Source organism: Podarcis liolepis, assembly GCF_965112155.1.
Source record: "Podarcis liolepis genome assembly, chromosome: 6".
In the NCBI taxonomy this organism is placed as follows: Eukaryota; Metazoa; Chordata; class Lepidosauria; order Squamata; family Lacertidae; genus Podarcis; species Podarcis liolepis.
In genome coordinates this window covers 23,768,684-23,783,722 of record NC_139559.1, presented here as the reverse complement: position 1 = coordinate 23,783,722, position 15,039 = coordinate 23,768,684, and the positions used below count along the sequence as shown (strand labels likewise).

Sequence of the window (15,039 nt, the reverse complement as noted above, 5' to 3'; positions counted from 1 at the left end):
AAGCCAACACAGTGCAACAAAACATATACCTAGTTAGAAGTGACTTCCCAAACTAATTATTCCAGCCTCCTGCTTAGGCAGGAAATCTGCTATTGCATACCTGATAGTGGGGCTGGCCCTACCATTAGGAGGAAATGAGGTGGCTCTCAAGTGGCAGATTTGGGGGTGTGAGAGGAGTGCTGAGGTTTTAGAAAACAGAAGAGTCTTTGCCACATGACCTGCCCTATACCTTCTAAGCCAGGCATGTCCAACTCTCTGGAGACTGCGGTCTACTCCCAGTATAATACAACTGGCAGTGATCTACTCATTGTTATTGCCCAGAGTTGTTGATCTTTTGGGGGAGGACAGAGGGTTTGGGGGGGGCTGGTGGTCGGGATCAACCAACACCACCTTGCGATCGAAGCAGTAGATCACAATCGACCGGCTTGACATGCCTGTTCTAAGCTATCCCACAGCTCCTAGATACAGTGCAGACGTCCAGTCACCAGCATTGAATTAAGATTTGACTGTCAATCTTGTCAGCTTCTTCACATGGGATGGTGGGGGTACCATCTTGTTGGTTGCCTCAGGCAGTCAACTGTTTTGAGCCAGTCTTATAAGGCTGGGTAAGGCCTCTTGCCTTAACCAAGTTGCTTAATTTCCCGCAACTTGATAGGAAAATCTGCCCACTAGAGGGCAGGCACAACCTTTTTCAGATTCCTGTCATTTTCTTCTAGAGCCCAGGAATGCAGAGTTGAATTTCCTTCCTTTTATCTAACTCCTAATCACATACTTAAGTGCAAGCTTCACTTGAAATAGCCAGAGAAGTCCCACTGGTTTTAAATTTCAGAATTGTGCCCCTCCAATTCCTGACAGAAGTGCCTGGCGTGCTCTAGTCCATGGGGTCACGAAGAGTCGGACACGACTAAACGACTAAACAACAACAACAATTCCTGATAGATTATAGCTCCTAGTCAGCCCAGCCAGTAGTCAGGGGATGATGGGATTGGTAGTTGGAACAACTTCTGGAAGGCCACAGATTCCCAATCCCTGGAATATTCTGTTGTCACTTATTGTTAAAGGCACAGGAGCATGTCCAGAAAAGGGGATGATAACCCTAGTTGGATCAACAGCAATGAAAATTCCCGTCCAGTTGAAAATTTCCACTCCGAGTTGAGGGGGATGCATATTTCTGTTTGTGTTCAGAGGAGAGAGTGCTTCTCTGCTACCCAGTCATTAAACATTTTCTGGTTCACCTGAGGCAGCAAAAGGTATTGGGCTAAACCTGACTGAGGATAACACTTTATGCATCGGATGACATGGACAGACATGAACTCACAGAAGCTTGTGCCACAATAATAAATAAATAAATTTGTTATTCTTTAAGTTGCTATAAGACTTTGTTTTTCTGTGAAAAGCAGTGCACTCGGTGCTCAAACGTGTTCCTGTCAGGAGTTCTCCCCCCCCCCCCTGCACAGTTGCTAAGAGTTGTTTTCTGTGTTCGCAGTTCACCCTCTTTCCAGTTGTATTTTTCCATTGGTTTCTTTTATTGCTTAGGGTGGGTTGTCCTTGTGGCTGCTAGATCTCTATCACTGGTCTCTCTCCCCACCCACCTGTGCTGTTAGTTTCCTGAGTCACTTCCTCCTCTCAGTCCTTTGCCTTCTATTTAGACCTCTCGCTGGAAAGCAGTTGCTGGAGTTGTTTGCAAATGGATAAACTATGACTCACTTGCACCTGGATGGAAGCTGAAATGCTAGATGTTATTGCCAGGACCCAAGAGGGCTGGCTGATGTGTTGAGTCAATGCCGATGCCAGGCAGCTAAAGGGAGCTCCCCAGGAACTGGGCCGGCCCAAGGTTATTTATACACCAGGCTCCTTTTATTTCTTCTTGGGATTCTTCCAGTTTCACAATCAGAGTGGTTTTCTTGTTCAGTTTACAACAGGGCCAGCACCTGTCTGGTTTAAAGCAGACTGAAGACTTGAGTGCTGCTCCCAACATTAATTTGACATGCTAATTTACAGTGTAGGGGAAGGCATGAAAATTGCATTGCTTTCAGGTGTGGACCATTGCATACACGTGTATTTCCGCTGAGGCTGGAAAGTTGCAATTAGCTTCCCACTGTATAGCAACCCAACAAAATCCGGTTGTGATCATGATACAAGCTATGCATGGGGAATCTGGTGGGGGATGGATGTCCAACAACATTTGGATGGCCATATATTTATATGGTTTGTTTTCTGTATACCCAATCAAGTTGGCCAGAGTGGTAAGACAATTTTAGACTTGTATACAGTTTAGCTGCACTATACGGAAAACAGTACTAGGCTTGAGCTTGGAACCTCAGCTGAGAACAGGTTGCTTTTAAAATGTCACTGCTTCTCAGCCTCAATTACCCACCTGTAAACTGACATTATAATTACTTGTCCTCAAAACTGACTTGAGGATGAGCCACATGGATGGTTATTCTTGGTATTGTCCATGTGGTTTTCCTGTGCTCCCCCCCCCCATTCTGTCAGTTGGGTCCAACCTCTCAGTTTATTGCACACTTTATTGCTCACTTTTTTGCAGCTCTTACTGCATATACCAAGGGGATGCTAGAAGTTAGGTTGTGCAAAAATATTTGTGTCTTGCACACACAACCGATAGCTTGTGATCAAGTAGTGTTGCCAGCCTGCAACCCAGCTGCCATTCATCTGCTTTCAAACCACCTGATGCAGTGAAGATTTAATTGGGAGCACCTTTCTTTTTTAGTCAATCATGATGTTTAATCAGTTAATCTAACCAATTCATTGATAATATGTAGTGCGCCATCTGTGATAGTAGCAATTTTACACAGTGAGGTTATCCACAGATAAAATACATTAGGCAAGTAATCTAAAGCTTGGGTGGGGAATGTGCGGTCCTCCAGATGTTGTTGGGATACGACTCCCATCATCCCTGACCATGGGACTTGGGAGTCCCAACAACATCTGGAAGTGGCTGCACAGGTTCCCCATCTCTGACCTAAAATGTCATGGATATTCAGAGCTCCACTATTTATTCTGCACCATGAGATCTTTCTTTTGATTCATCATCCCATCTCCTATGCATGTTTGCATCCTGGTTCATTTTGGCTTCTGTTTTACAATCAGACTGCTCACTGTTAATGTTAGAAGGGGGTAAGAAAGAGATCTAGTTATGAGTAAGTGTGACTTAAGCAGTGTCTAACGATGGCACCATGAACCCCAAATTGGTGGGGGACAAACACACCTGAACATGCAGTCTGCTTTTAGTGGCAGTTGCATGGAAAAGCCATAGGCAGAAATCTTCCCCTGTTCTGCTAGCCGAGATCATTTTAACTGGAAAAGGACTTCCTGCATACAATGCCTGTACTCTACTGAAAAGCTGTAGCTCCTCCCTAAACCAGCATTTTGCTATCAGTTCGTTTTCAGGTGTGCCTCTTGAACATTCCCCATGAATTAGTGTTGAGCCTGACAGTTGAGAAACATGATGAATAATAAGAATACTTAGCATTTAGTGTTCAAAGCTCTTCATGTACATTGTTTCAGAAACTCTTTCAATGTTCCTGTAAGATGGGTCATTGCTGCTATTCCCCCTATTGAAGGAGGAGGACAGGGCCACTGTGCAAGTTCATGTCAGAGGAAAGATTTGAACCAAGGACTGAGACTAATCTCATGCATCCTGTATTCTTAGCTACTGCACCAAGTGAATTCTATTGCATCATTGAAAAACTAGCCACATGGCAGCAGCCCAAGGCAACTTTTCTACCTAGGGAAGGTCTACACAACTTTGTCACCCATCAAGCTGAATGCCACGACCAACCACCAATTACAGCATACCAGAAGCGTGAGAACCTGTTTTGTAATCACTTGGAAACATCAGAAGGGGGGGGCAGACATGGCTGAGGTAGGGTGCATTCTGCTCTGTGTGTCAGAAGTTATGTGGGCCCACACTAAATAGATGTTATTACTGCTACACCCCCTTTTTGAAGCCCATTTTTCTTTTCATTAGTCATTCCTCTGCTTCTTACCTTCCCAATATACACTGCATATTTGCAGTGTAAGAATGCAAAATTATATTTGTAGGGGAGGAAGAATAAACAACCATGCTCCACTGCTTATCAGTGCCTCCCCCAGGAATCTAATCCTGTTCAGTCATCTCTTCTTGAACCACAGTGCCTTACTGGCCCTTTCCCCCCAATAATGCACATCCTCCCAGTTGTAGACTCATAGAATTGCAGAGTTAGAAGGGATCTCAAGAGTCGTCTGGCCCAACCCCTGTAATGTAGGGGTCTCAAATAGATCATACATGACCATCTGCTTGCTTGAAAGGAATACAATTTTTTTTTATGTTAACAACTAAGACATTTGTTGTGTGTATGTGGTGTGCTGGAATCGGAGAGACTCTAAGCCTGCACAAATGCCTTGCCTGAAATAATTGCAGCCGAGGTCATGGCTAACTTGCGTAGTCAGGGTGAGTGAACCAAGAGCGTTAGCTGTAAAAGGCTGGAGAGTTAGTTGAAAAAAACAAAAAACTACAGTCCCTTTTCCTCACCCCTTTCTCCCTATGCTTCTCAATGCATTGACCATCCTGCAGGGAGAAGGCTTATTTCTAATTCTCCCCGAGTACAAGAAATGAGATAGGGAACCGCTGTGAGGTTTAGTCACTGAGCCAGACAGCCACATTCCTTCTTCATCATGTCAGCTGGCAGAGTCAATGCGGTGGATTGGCAACATACACACAAACGCACACACACACACCGCTAGCTGCTGCTCTCCTGCTCCTCGGGGCCATCTTGCTGCAGCTCTTCTTCATCTGACTGCACCACGGGGGTCTCGGCCCCTTCCTCACTGGTGTCTAGGCTGTTCAGGTCTGTAGAGGCAGAGGATGTGGATGAGATCCGGGATTTGATCTCGGTCGAGTTGGGCACTTGCAGAGAAATTTCCTCCTCGTAACGGTTGGAATCTGGCCAAGGAGGAAGACAAAAAGAGAACAAGCGCTTGATGAGGCTGGGCAACATTTTGCTGCCCTCTATACTGATGTGAAGCTGTTCCTGTAACATTTCTGGTCTCTTAAGCTATGCTGGCTCTCCCTATAGTAGAGCAGAAGAAAACCTAAGCTTTGCTGCTGTTTTCCACCGATGGTTATTGCAACTAGTTAGCAGATACATGCATGCCACATTATAATTGAAAATGCAAGTGTTTCAAGTTTTTTATAATGTCTGCAGCACCAAGGGCAGTATGATGCCACATGTCTATCCCCCCTGCTCCATTCCTAAATTTACTGCATGCAAGTTGCTGCAGGGGTATTGTCAAGCCCAGACAGAGGAGGGCCTCCGATTCCAAGGGGGCCTCGGTCAGCATATTCACAATCGCAGGGGATGCACTGGGGCAAACACAGAGGCGCAAAGGCGGTGGCGGTGGTGGCCGGATTCCCTGGGGCCATGGCTGGCAGCCTGAGAGTAAAGCTTCCCTGGCGTCCGGCGCAGGGCCTGTGATCGGCTCTGCAGAGGAGCGCGGAACGGGCGCCAGGTAAAAAAAAGGGGGAAACATTATCTACCTGGCCCGGGCTCTGCCTGGCTCTGCAAGGCCCTGGGTATTGTAAACACAACATCAACATATCAACACCTATGCTGATATTCTAGGTATCCTAGGGCAGGCATAGATAGGCAAACTCGGCCCTCCAGATGCTTTGGGACTACAACTCCCACCATCCCTTGCTAACAGGACCAGTGGTCAGGGATGATGGGAGTTGTAGTCCCAAAACATCTGGAGGACCGAGTTTGCCTATGCCTGTCCTAGGGTAATGCCTCACATGCATAAGAGCCTGCTGGATCAGGCAAACAACCCATTAGCCCAGCATCCTATGCTTGCAGTGGCCAACCAGATGTTTCTGAGAAACCTGCAAGCAGGACCTGAGCCTAAGAGCCCTTTCCCCTCCTGCAGTTTCCAGCAACTGGTATTCGGAAGCATTACTGCCTCCAACTGTGTCATCATGGCTAGCAGACACTGAGAGCCTTATCCTCCATGAATTTGTCTAATCCTCTTTTAAAGCCATCCAAGCTGGTGGCCATCACTGCTTCTTGTGGGGGCAAATTCCATAACAGCGCATTAAAATGCATCTAGTTTCATATACACACAAGACTCACCCCTTCATCTCACAGACAGGCTACCCAAACACAAGGATCTTGAACGATTATTTCTTGCAGCCATTCTGCAAAGCCTAAAATGGGGCGGGACATGCTGGCTTCTTGCTGTCTGGATAAGCCTTTGTAGTGTCAGAGGAGTCAGACACAAGTTAAGACTCTCTGTGCATCTCACCATGCCTGACCTAATTTAAGGTATTCTGAAGATTAGCATCTCTGGGCATTTTCTTGTTGTTGCACACACACAGTTTTTGGGGGACTGTAAACTGCAAAATGTAATCTGAGAAGGTGCCCAGAGAATGCCTTTCTATTTTGTTTAGTTTTGTTACTTTTAAAAATTGCCCAGTGCCTTGAGAAGCCATATTTCCCATTGCTGGAGCCTGTAAATTAATACAGCTGACTGTTGCCCACCAGTTTGACTCCTCTGTTTGCAATGAGGAGATTTCAGGTGTGGAATTGGGTGAAGTTCAAAATGGGCACTACATAATTGTTCTGGAGCAGCTGCAGGGACAGAGAGAAATGTGGCTACCTTTTGCATGCCATTGAAATTGCCACACAAGCACAACCTTGTAGAGTGCAAAATCTAGCTCTACAGCAATCTCACTTTAAGAAGAAAGGAAACTTCTTCCTTCTCCCTTGTGACTCTGGAGAAAGGCTTGCAAAACAAGAGAGGTATTTGGGTAAAATTTGAGATTGCAGGGCACCCAGGGATCCAACATGAAATGCTCAGTAGCTCCCTTTTGCTCCATCAGTTCGCTCCAAGCTTTAGAAAACACGGGACAAAACACCCTCTGGTTAAGCGTATCTGGTGCTGTGGTACAAAGATCCCTCTGGCTCCCCCCCCCCCATGGCAACTCCAAAACAAGGGAGGGGGCAGTGGAAAATGTCCTCTGCCTCCCCCACCGCCCCGATCCCTGGCCTGGTGGCAGCGATCAAGCAGGAAAACGTGCTGGTGGACATGCTCTCTGGCATCAGGGTGCCCAAGAAGGCAGCCTGGGAAGGTTGCACGCCGCATTTCGCCAGGAAACAGGAGGAGGGCAACGACCAAGAGCAGGGCCATCTTTAGCAGATGCAGAGGCTTGGGAGGGAAGCTGTGCGCAGATTCCATCCTAAGCCTCTGCAGGGATCGCTCTCCTCCTGCAGAGGCTTGGGAAAGAAGCTGCATGCCCGCCAGCCATATAGTTGGCAGGGCGCAGCTGGCGGGCGTGCAGGGAAAGGGGAGGCTGCCGGCAAAGCCGCACAGCTCCCAAACTCGCTAGGGCGCCCCTGAGAGGCTAGCGCCGTGGCGCAACAAACCACTAAGGCCAATGGGAAAGATGGCTCTGGGTGGGAGTACAGCTCCTTCTTCCAAAAGCTGCTGAGAGGTCAAGGAAAAGCAGCAGGGTTGCATTCCCCATCGCTTTTCTGACAGAGGCCATCAATCTGGCTGCTTAGGTGCCAAAACCAGGCCTGAAACCAAGAATGGATCCAGATAAAATGCTTCCAGGCATACCTGCAGCTGGCTAGCCACCACACTCTCTGTCACCTTGCCCCAGAAGGGAATATTAGAGACTGCAGGGCAGTTTTCTAAAAACTTACCAGAACATCGTAAAATGGGGACTCGCAGACACAGCTATCTGGCACAGCTATCAGCAGTGGGAGGGCCTTGTTGGGGCCATCAGCTCACAGCAGCTGCTGAAAGCTGGGCCTGTGCTCCCTTTGTGGTTCTTATGTTCCATGCCTGCTAATGCTCATAAAGTTTACAGGCCCCCTTCTTCCTTCTATTCCACCGCTCGTTGCCAAGACAACTATTTGACAACTTGCGTTTTCGGAAATTAGAATGAGTTATGCAATACAACATATGGGATTTTGCTTAATTTACATCTTCCCTTTTGCTGCCTCCGCACAGAACTTGGCAGCCCAGGCTGCCGTATGGTTCAATAACTCCCGATCCTGTTCAGAAACAGCCCCCCGTGCTTCTGCGCGAAAGTTACGTTGCGCGGATGGTATTATCTGCCCTGCTAATAAATCATTAGCCAAAGACACCACTGAACATGCCGCGCAGCATGTGACTCCATAACAGCGGGAGGAGGTTGACCCCGTAAACCCCTTCCGTCGAGAGCCTGGCCTGGCCAGATCTCCTCAGTGAATCCCTGGCCGTGTCATTGTACAAGCCACGTGCCTCGCATTCCTTCTCCATGTTTGGCAACGGGAGCTTTTGTGCATGGCTTGTGAATAACGTGGCTTGGAGACATCATCAGTGAGGCCGTTTAACTGGAATGCAGGAGGCTGTGCCGGTAAAGTACTTGAATCGCACTCTGGCTGAATCACTGCATAATAGCCGGGTCTTGTCGCCTTCTCTTTGACCTCCTGCACAGGGCAAAGAGCCTTGCAGCCTGAGAGTGAACAGAGCGGGGATACCGAGAGCTGTATTTTAAAAAATGCAATCAACATAAATTCAAATACTTTGGGAGATGGGTCAGTGATGTTGTCCATTTAGGGACAACTGGCCCATGCTTGCAGAATAATAACAACTGATTAAATGGTGTGCTGGGCTTTGGTTGGTAGGTTGGTTTGGCAATTCGTTTCCCAAATTCTTTTAATTAGTTCGTTCAGTGGGAACAAGCAGCCTTCTGGAGGTGGTACTGCTTTTCCAGAAAGGGCATTAACCTTCACAAAGTGGGGTGCGTGGCCAGTCTTTCTTTGTCCTGTCCCCACCCCTGAACATTTATTGAAAAGTTATGGTGCTGCATTCATATTGCACTGTGCAGTAAGATTAGCTGAGGTCACAGGGTGATGGGATAGATCAGTGGTAGGAAACAGCTAGCCTGTGGGCCGTTTAAGCCTGCCAGACCTCCACATTTGACCCATGGCATAGTTTGTCCCAAACCGTATCACCTAACATCATAGAACGTCAGGCGTGGGGCAGGCAAACCTCCTGGAAGCCCATTGCACAAAGGGACGTTCTTCCACAGGGTTCTCTCTCTCTTGGACGGCGCTCATTAGCTCAGGGGTCAGCAACCTTTTTCAGCTGTGGGCCGGTCCACCGTCCCTCAGACCATGTGGTGGGCTGGACTATATTTTTTTGGGGGGGGGGAATGAACATAGAAAAATTCCTATACCCCACAAATAACACAGAAATGCATTTTAAATAAAAGCACACATTCTACTCATGTAAAAACACGCTGATTCATGGGCCGGACTGAGAAGGCGATTGGGTTGCATCCTGCCCATGGGCCTTAGGTTGCCTACCCCTGCATTAGCTGAATCCCAGCCTATGGTAAGTTCTACTCAGTATATCCATTGGGTGGAATTTAAAGTTGTGCTCCTCCAGCCATCCTGCATGCACAAGCTTTGCAGCTTGGCAGATGGAACGATCCCCTCTCCTTCCTCCTTGCATCGATCCCCTTTTTGAGGAGTGGCTAAACTGGAGCGTTTCAACTACAACTACATGCCCCATCATCCCTGACTAATGGCCATACTGATGGGGCTGGTGGGAGTTGTAGTCCAACAACCTCTGGAAGGTGATTAATTAGACACCCTTGCTCTGTTTGAGAGACTGCCTGGTTCAAGTTTGATTTAAACTTTAAAAACAAAGAGTACAAGAGCTTGTCCATACTTCCAGTTCCCCTGTCCCTGGACAGCATGGGTCCAAGCAGTTCCCCACTTTCCCTATGCTTTCTAGCCATTGGTCTTAGCTGTTTTGCCTTGGTCTTGCCACTCTCCTCCGGAAAACCAGCTCTTTTGCGCTAAATCAGAGCAAATGGCAATTGACATTTGTTCTGATTCAGCACTAAAGGTCCTCCATGCCTCCGGGGGCAAGTCGAGGTATGGAAAAGCCCTGAGTCTCACCCACCAGCTGTTAATACATGGGCAGAAGACTGAGCAGACACAGAGTTCCCCTAGGCGCTGTGTTCTCCACTATAGTAAGATGGACTGTATGTTTATTTAGATTATATTACTCATTTCTAAATTTGCAACCAAACATATACAGTAAGTTATTTCATGCAAATTTTATTCAAGACTGTGCCCTTGTTTCTTTTTTGGTGGCACGTTTCTATTGTTGCATGGTGAGACATGAATCGCCATCCTATTTCACAGATTTCTTCTGGGGCTTCTTCTTTCAGCCTTTCTACTAGTAGACTAGGGCTTGTCAACCTGGTCCCTACCACCCACTAGTGGGCATTTCAGGATTCTAGGTGGGCGGTAGGGGGTTCTAAGGCACAAGCTGAATCCTCCTTCCATCGAGCACTGGTGGGCGGTAAGGAAATTTTACTATCAAGAAAGATGCATTAGTGGGCAGTAGGTATAAAAAGGTTGACTACCCCTGTAGTGGACAGAGGTTAGTCTCAGTTTCATTCCCCTCTGCTCCTTTAACCAGAGAGCATTTCACCTGTACTGCTCCTCTTCAGTCTTAGGAATCTTTGCATCCAAGTCCCCATCGCTCAGGCTCAGAAGAGCATACAGCCAAAACGCTGTAAATGGCAAAGCAAGCTACTTGTTTAGCCCCCAATCCATGGGAACCTCTGTGACATTTGAATAAAATGTCAGATCTATCCATCAGCCAGCATTAGATCTGTCACATTTGGTGCTTGCTCCCTCATCTATTCTTGTTTGGAAAGATTCAAATGAGCATGTAGGGCCCAGAGAAGGGGGGGGGGAATGTACTTTTCACTGACTTGGGATTTGAAGGGTTTGAAAACAGAAGAATAGTTAGTAATAGGGAGCAGGGACAGATCCAGGTGGGGTGGAATCAGCAGGTAGGCTGAAAGGCTAAATTTGTTTCTGTGTGCTAGCAGCAGAGTTTGCGTTGATATTGTGATGGCTTTTTAACTAACACACCAACGCACGGATTAATTTCAAGCATCTGGATTTCTCTGCTACGGGGAAAAAGGCAATCAATTTTTTGGCACACAACCCATAAAGGTTTTGGTCTTCTCCACTGACTGTTTGATAATCTGTTTTGGCAGTGGCAATGGTTTCACCTCCTAAATTATAAATCCCACTAAGAGGCAGCACAATTTCACTTTGAAGAGCACATGCTCAGAAATGGAATATGTTGGTTTGACCTGGATCTGCACCATCATCGTTTAAACACATAATAAAAGAGACTTTCCATTGTTTACTGTCACATTTAATGTGCACATTGCACAGAAAAAGAAGCCAAACCGATACAAGCATGACATACCAAACGGGTACCGGTAAGTAGAAAGTGCATACATTTCATTTTTATTTTTCACTAGTGTATGTGTGGGTGCATATCAGTGCAACAGAGTACTGCTGGTACCTGAATGAGTTCCATAAATCCTAAAAGCATGGCATTTGTGTGTGTGATCCCCATAACACCTAACCATATTCCAAAATCAGGCAGAGTTTAGCTAGTTTTGAACCTCTAGCCCTCGTGCTTATGAAGAACAATAAGAATTTGGCATGATCTGCCAAAGGCGTACAAGTTAAAGGTGGCACTAGGCAGTACTTCTAGTAAGCAGTAGACCAGGCTTCTGCTTAGCTCAATGTCTCTCCTCTATTTCTCTTGCTTCTCCTCCAAACTATTGCTTCTCCTTCCGAAGCAGCAAGCTGGCAGACCGACCCAATGGCAGAGCTACTCGTAAGTAACTGCAGTTGGTCAACTGAGAATCCCACTCTCCCTGTCCCAGGATGGTAGGTTGGGGTGCTTATTCTCAAGTAATTCCTGTATCACCCTTTGCACAAAAAAATGCAAACAGTAGGCTGCAGAGGGATAGTCTGCTCCACCTTGCCTTGGTAAGAAATGCAGGTGGAGCAACTTGCACAGGTGCAACCTTAGCACGTGCCTGTTAATGATGCTGTTGTAGGAAGTAACCTTGGCCCCACTTGATCCGAGAAGATCCTGAGTCAAGTCAAGTCCATCTTTATTGTATGTAGCCAAAGGCCTTTACAATGGATGACAGAAAATAAAAGGAAAACTTTCCTTTAAAATCATACAACATAGCCTGTAGCAGTGTGTAACATAGGAAGAAATTTACAACATTAAATTTTAATATTGGAGTGCATTCACATAGCTGGAATGGAGCTTTTTGGCTGCCAACGCAAATTTGGCTACCTGGTGTGTGATATATAGGTGTTTATCTGCTAGCAGTTCAATTGTCACTTCCTGTGCGGATCAACCTGGAAGCCAATTAAAAATTGGCAATATAAAATTTCCTCTGGGCGTTGTACACAGGGGGCAAATCAGCAGGTCGTGTGTGATGTCCTCTACCTGATTGCATCTATATATACATTTGCGATCAATATGGGGGATTCCCTGATATCTCCCCTCTCAATATGCTGAGGGCATCTGTTGGAATCTTAGTTCTACAAAAGCCCTGCGTAGTAGTTGTGGGAAGGTCAGAGTCTCAAGGTAATGGGGCCTTGAATGATTGGTCTTAATTTGGGTGTAACAAGCAGAGTAATGGGTGGCGATGATGGATGCTCTTTCTTGGTTGGCATCCTGATCAAAAATCCAATTTCTAAGGTCACGTGGGCTAAGTAGTTCTCCATTTGAAGATTATAAACCCTAAGCGTATCTTGGCACTTTTGAGCCAGCCCCCTGTCCTTAGTTGCTCTAACCAGCAGAGCTTAGTAAGGGTATGATCCTCGAAGGCGTTTAGCCTGTGCCAGTATCTCAGATAGGCTAGATCAATTCTCTCTACTAGCAAGGGGAGTCATGGTCCAAGGGCTCCCTAGGCTCATTACTAATCTCAGCTCTTCAGATCCCCTTTAGTAGCTCTGCAATTTAGTTGGTCTGCAATTACCTACCAGGAATCAGAAGAACACCCTAAGTAGCCTTACAAACACAGTGACACACACACACACAAATCCTATCATCATCATCATCATCATCATAATTTATTTCTACCCTGCCCATCTGGCTGGTTTTCCCCAGCCACTCTATATGTTCTTTCCTCATTGTAGCTTCCTCCATTGATGTCAGCGATGAACAGTGATTGGTCCAATTCACACTCAAAATCCCTTGGGTGGGCATTCCAGCCATTCCCCTTTAAGAAGGAGTTATATTTCTAAAATTTACTGCATGCAATGCCTTGAAAGAAAATGTGATGAAAATGATGTACAGATGGTATATTGCACCAGTGAAATTAGCTAAAATGTATAAAATAAGTAACAAATGTTGGAAATGTAAGGAAAAAGAAGGTACATTCTATCATCTGTGGTGGGAATGTAAAAAGGTGAAAGGTTCCTGAAAAATGATTTATAATGAGATGAAAAAGATGTTGAAATATACATTTATTAAAAAAACCAGAAGCATTCTTACTTGGGATTGTAGACATGGATATTAACTGTTTTTATATACGACAACGGCAGCAAGAGTATTATTGGTACAGAAATGGAAGCAGGAAGAATTGCCGACAAAAGAGGAATGGCAGATGAAATCAATGGTCTATGCAGAATTGGATAAGATGACAGGAAGAATTCGAAACCAGTAGGACCAGAAATTCTTGAAGGACTGGAGTAAATATGCGAGTTATTTGAAAAACAATTGTAATCAGCTGACTACACTTGTAGGATTACAAGAAGTTTTGTAAGGAGAACTATATGAAATATTACAGAAAAAATTTAGGAGAATGTATTCTAAAGTATGGTTTATTAAAAGTAATAGTTAAGAGAAGGAAATGCAAGACTAAGAGATGAAGGTCGAAAATCACTAGACGTGGTTGATGGAAGTCCTAGGCTTATAGCCAAAATGTGGTATAAGATGAGAGATGTTATGTTATGTTTTATTTGGAAAATATATGTAAAACCAATAAAAATATATATTTTTTTAAAAAAAGAAGGAGTTATATTTCAACAGGCCACAGAAAGAGTTGAATGTGGCTAGAAGTTGATGTGGGTCAGTTAATGGGAACTGAACATACCTGGCAAAAGAGCAGCTACGTTGTTATTGTCCTCGGTCCCGCAGCTGAGAAACACATCCACAGTGTCTTGGTCAGAAAGGTCCATCATGTCCATCTGTTCCAGCATGTCCACATTCACCTCCATGGAGGAAATGCTGCCTAAGGGAGCTAGCAAAGAGACAGAAGCCATCAGATGTCATGGCCATCACCTGTTAATGTTTTACATGCGAGTGGGGCAACTGTGTTCCATAGTCTAACACACCGCCTATGACGCCCTTCCCAACGGTACTTACGTCTCCTGTGCTCTATCTGCAGATGTGATACTGGGAAGAAGAAATCTACGTCATGTTGGAAAACCTCCTCAAAGAACCTCTGCCTCTCCCGTAGCTTGAGTTGCTGTTGCTGCATCTGCTCTGCATCCAGCCCTCGCTGCCCATTGTCCATGTCGGCTACAAAGGAACCAGAGAGAGGAAAAGAAATCAGAAGCAGCTTCCTCTCATTTCTTATCTGAAGGGAAACACTTCCCAGAGCCAAATGCAGGTTAAGTGGGCAGCAGAATTTTAATGAGAGTTTAAACTGCTTTGAGAGAAGGTTCAGTCTGCACGCGTTTCTTTGCCACAATGTCACTGCTCTTCAAGAAGTATTTTATTATTATTACCGATGATTTGAACTTATGAGTGACTTATTAATCACTTGCTATGCAAAAAAATGTCTCCGGGGGTCTTACACATTTTTTTTAAGTGTGAACCGCCATGAGACCTGCTGGTTAGGAGGTATACAAAATAAACAAGCAAGCAAGCATAAAATGAAGACATAATAAAAAGATGTAGCAGTTCATAAAAAGATCCACTGACAGTCCCCAATAAACCGCAGCAAACATTTCATCAGCAACAACTCATCAAGCACAACTAACAACCAACATCATGGGTTTTAATCTGACACCAAGAAGTTGTTAGTGAGAGCCCCAGACAGACCTCACTGGGGAGAGCATTCCACAAATGGGGGGGGGGCCACAACTGAAAAGGCCATTTCCCTTGCCATCACCCCAGACTTCTTCAGAAGAG

General features: G+C 45.7%; 1 protein-coding gene across 1 annotated transcript in view; it reads right to left on the bottom strand.

The window, feature by feature from the left end:
• Positions 1-2,719: 2,719 nt before the first annotated feature.
• Positions 2,720-15,039, bottom strand: part of DBNDD2 (dysbindin domain containing 2) — a 30,947-nt gene continuing 18,627 nt past the window's right edge. Inside the window, exons 2-4 of the mRNA XM_083508305.1 lie at positions 14,269-14,424; positions 13,997-14,143; positions 2,720-4,945 (exon numbers count right to left, since the gene is read on the bottom strand). Of these exons, the coding sequence (XP_083364431.1) occupies positions 4,743-4,945; positions 13,997-14,143; positions 14,269-14,424 (506 nt within the window). The 3' untranslated portion in view covers positions 2,720-4,742. The remainder of the gene's footprint in view (positions 4,946-13,996; positions 14,144-14,268; positions 14,425-15,039) is intronic.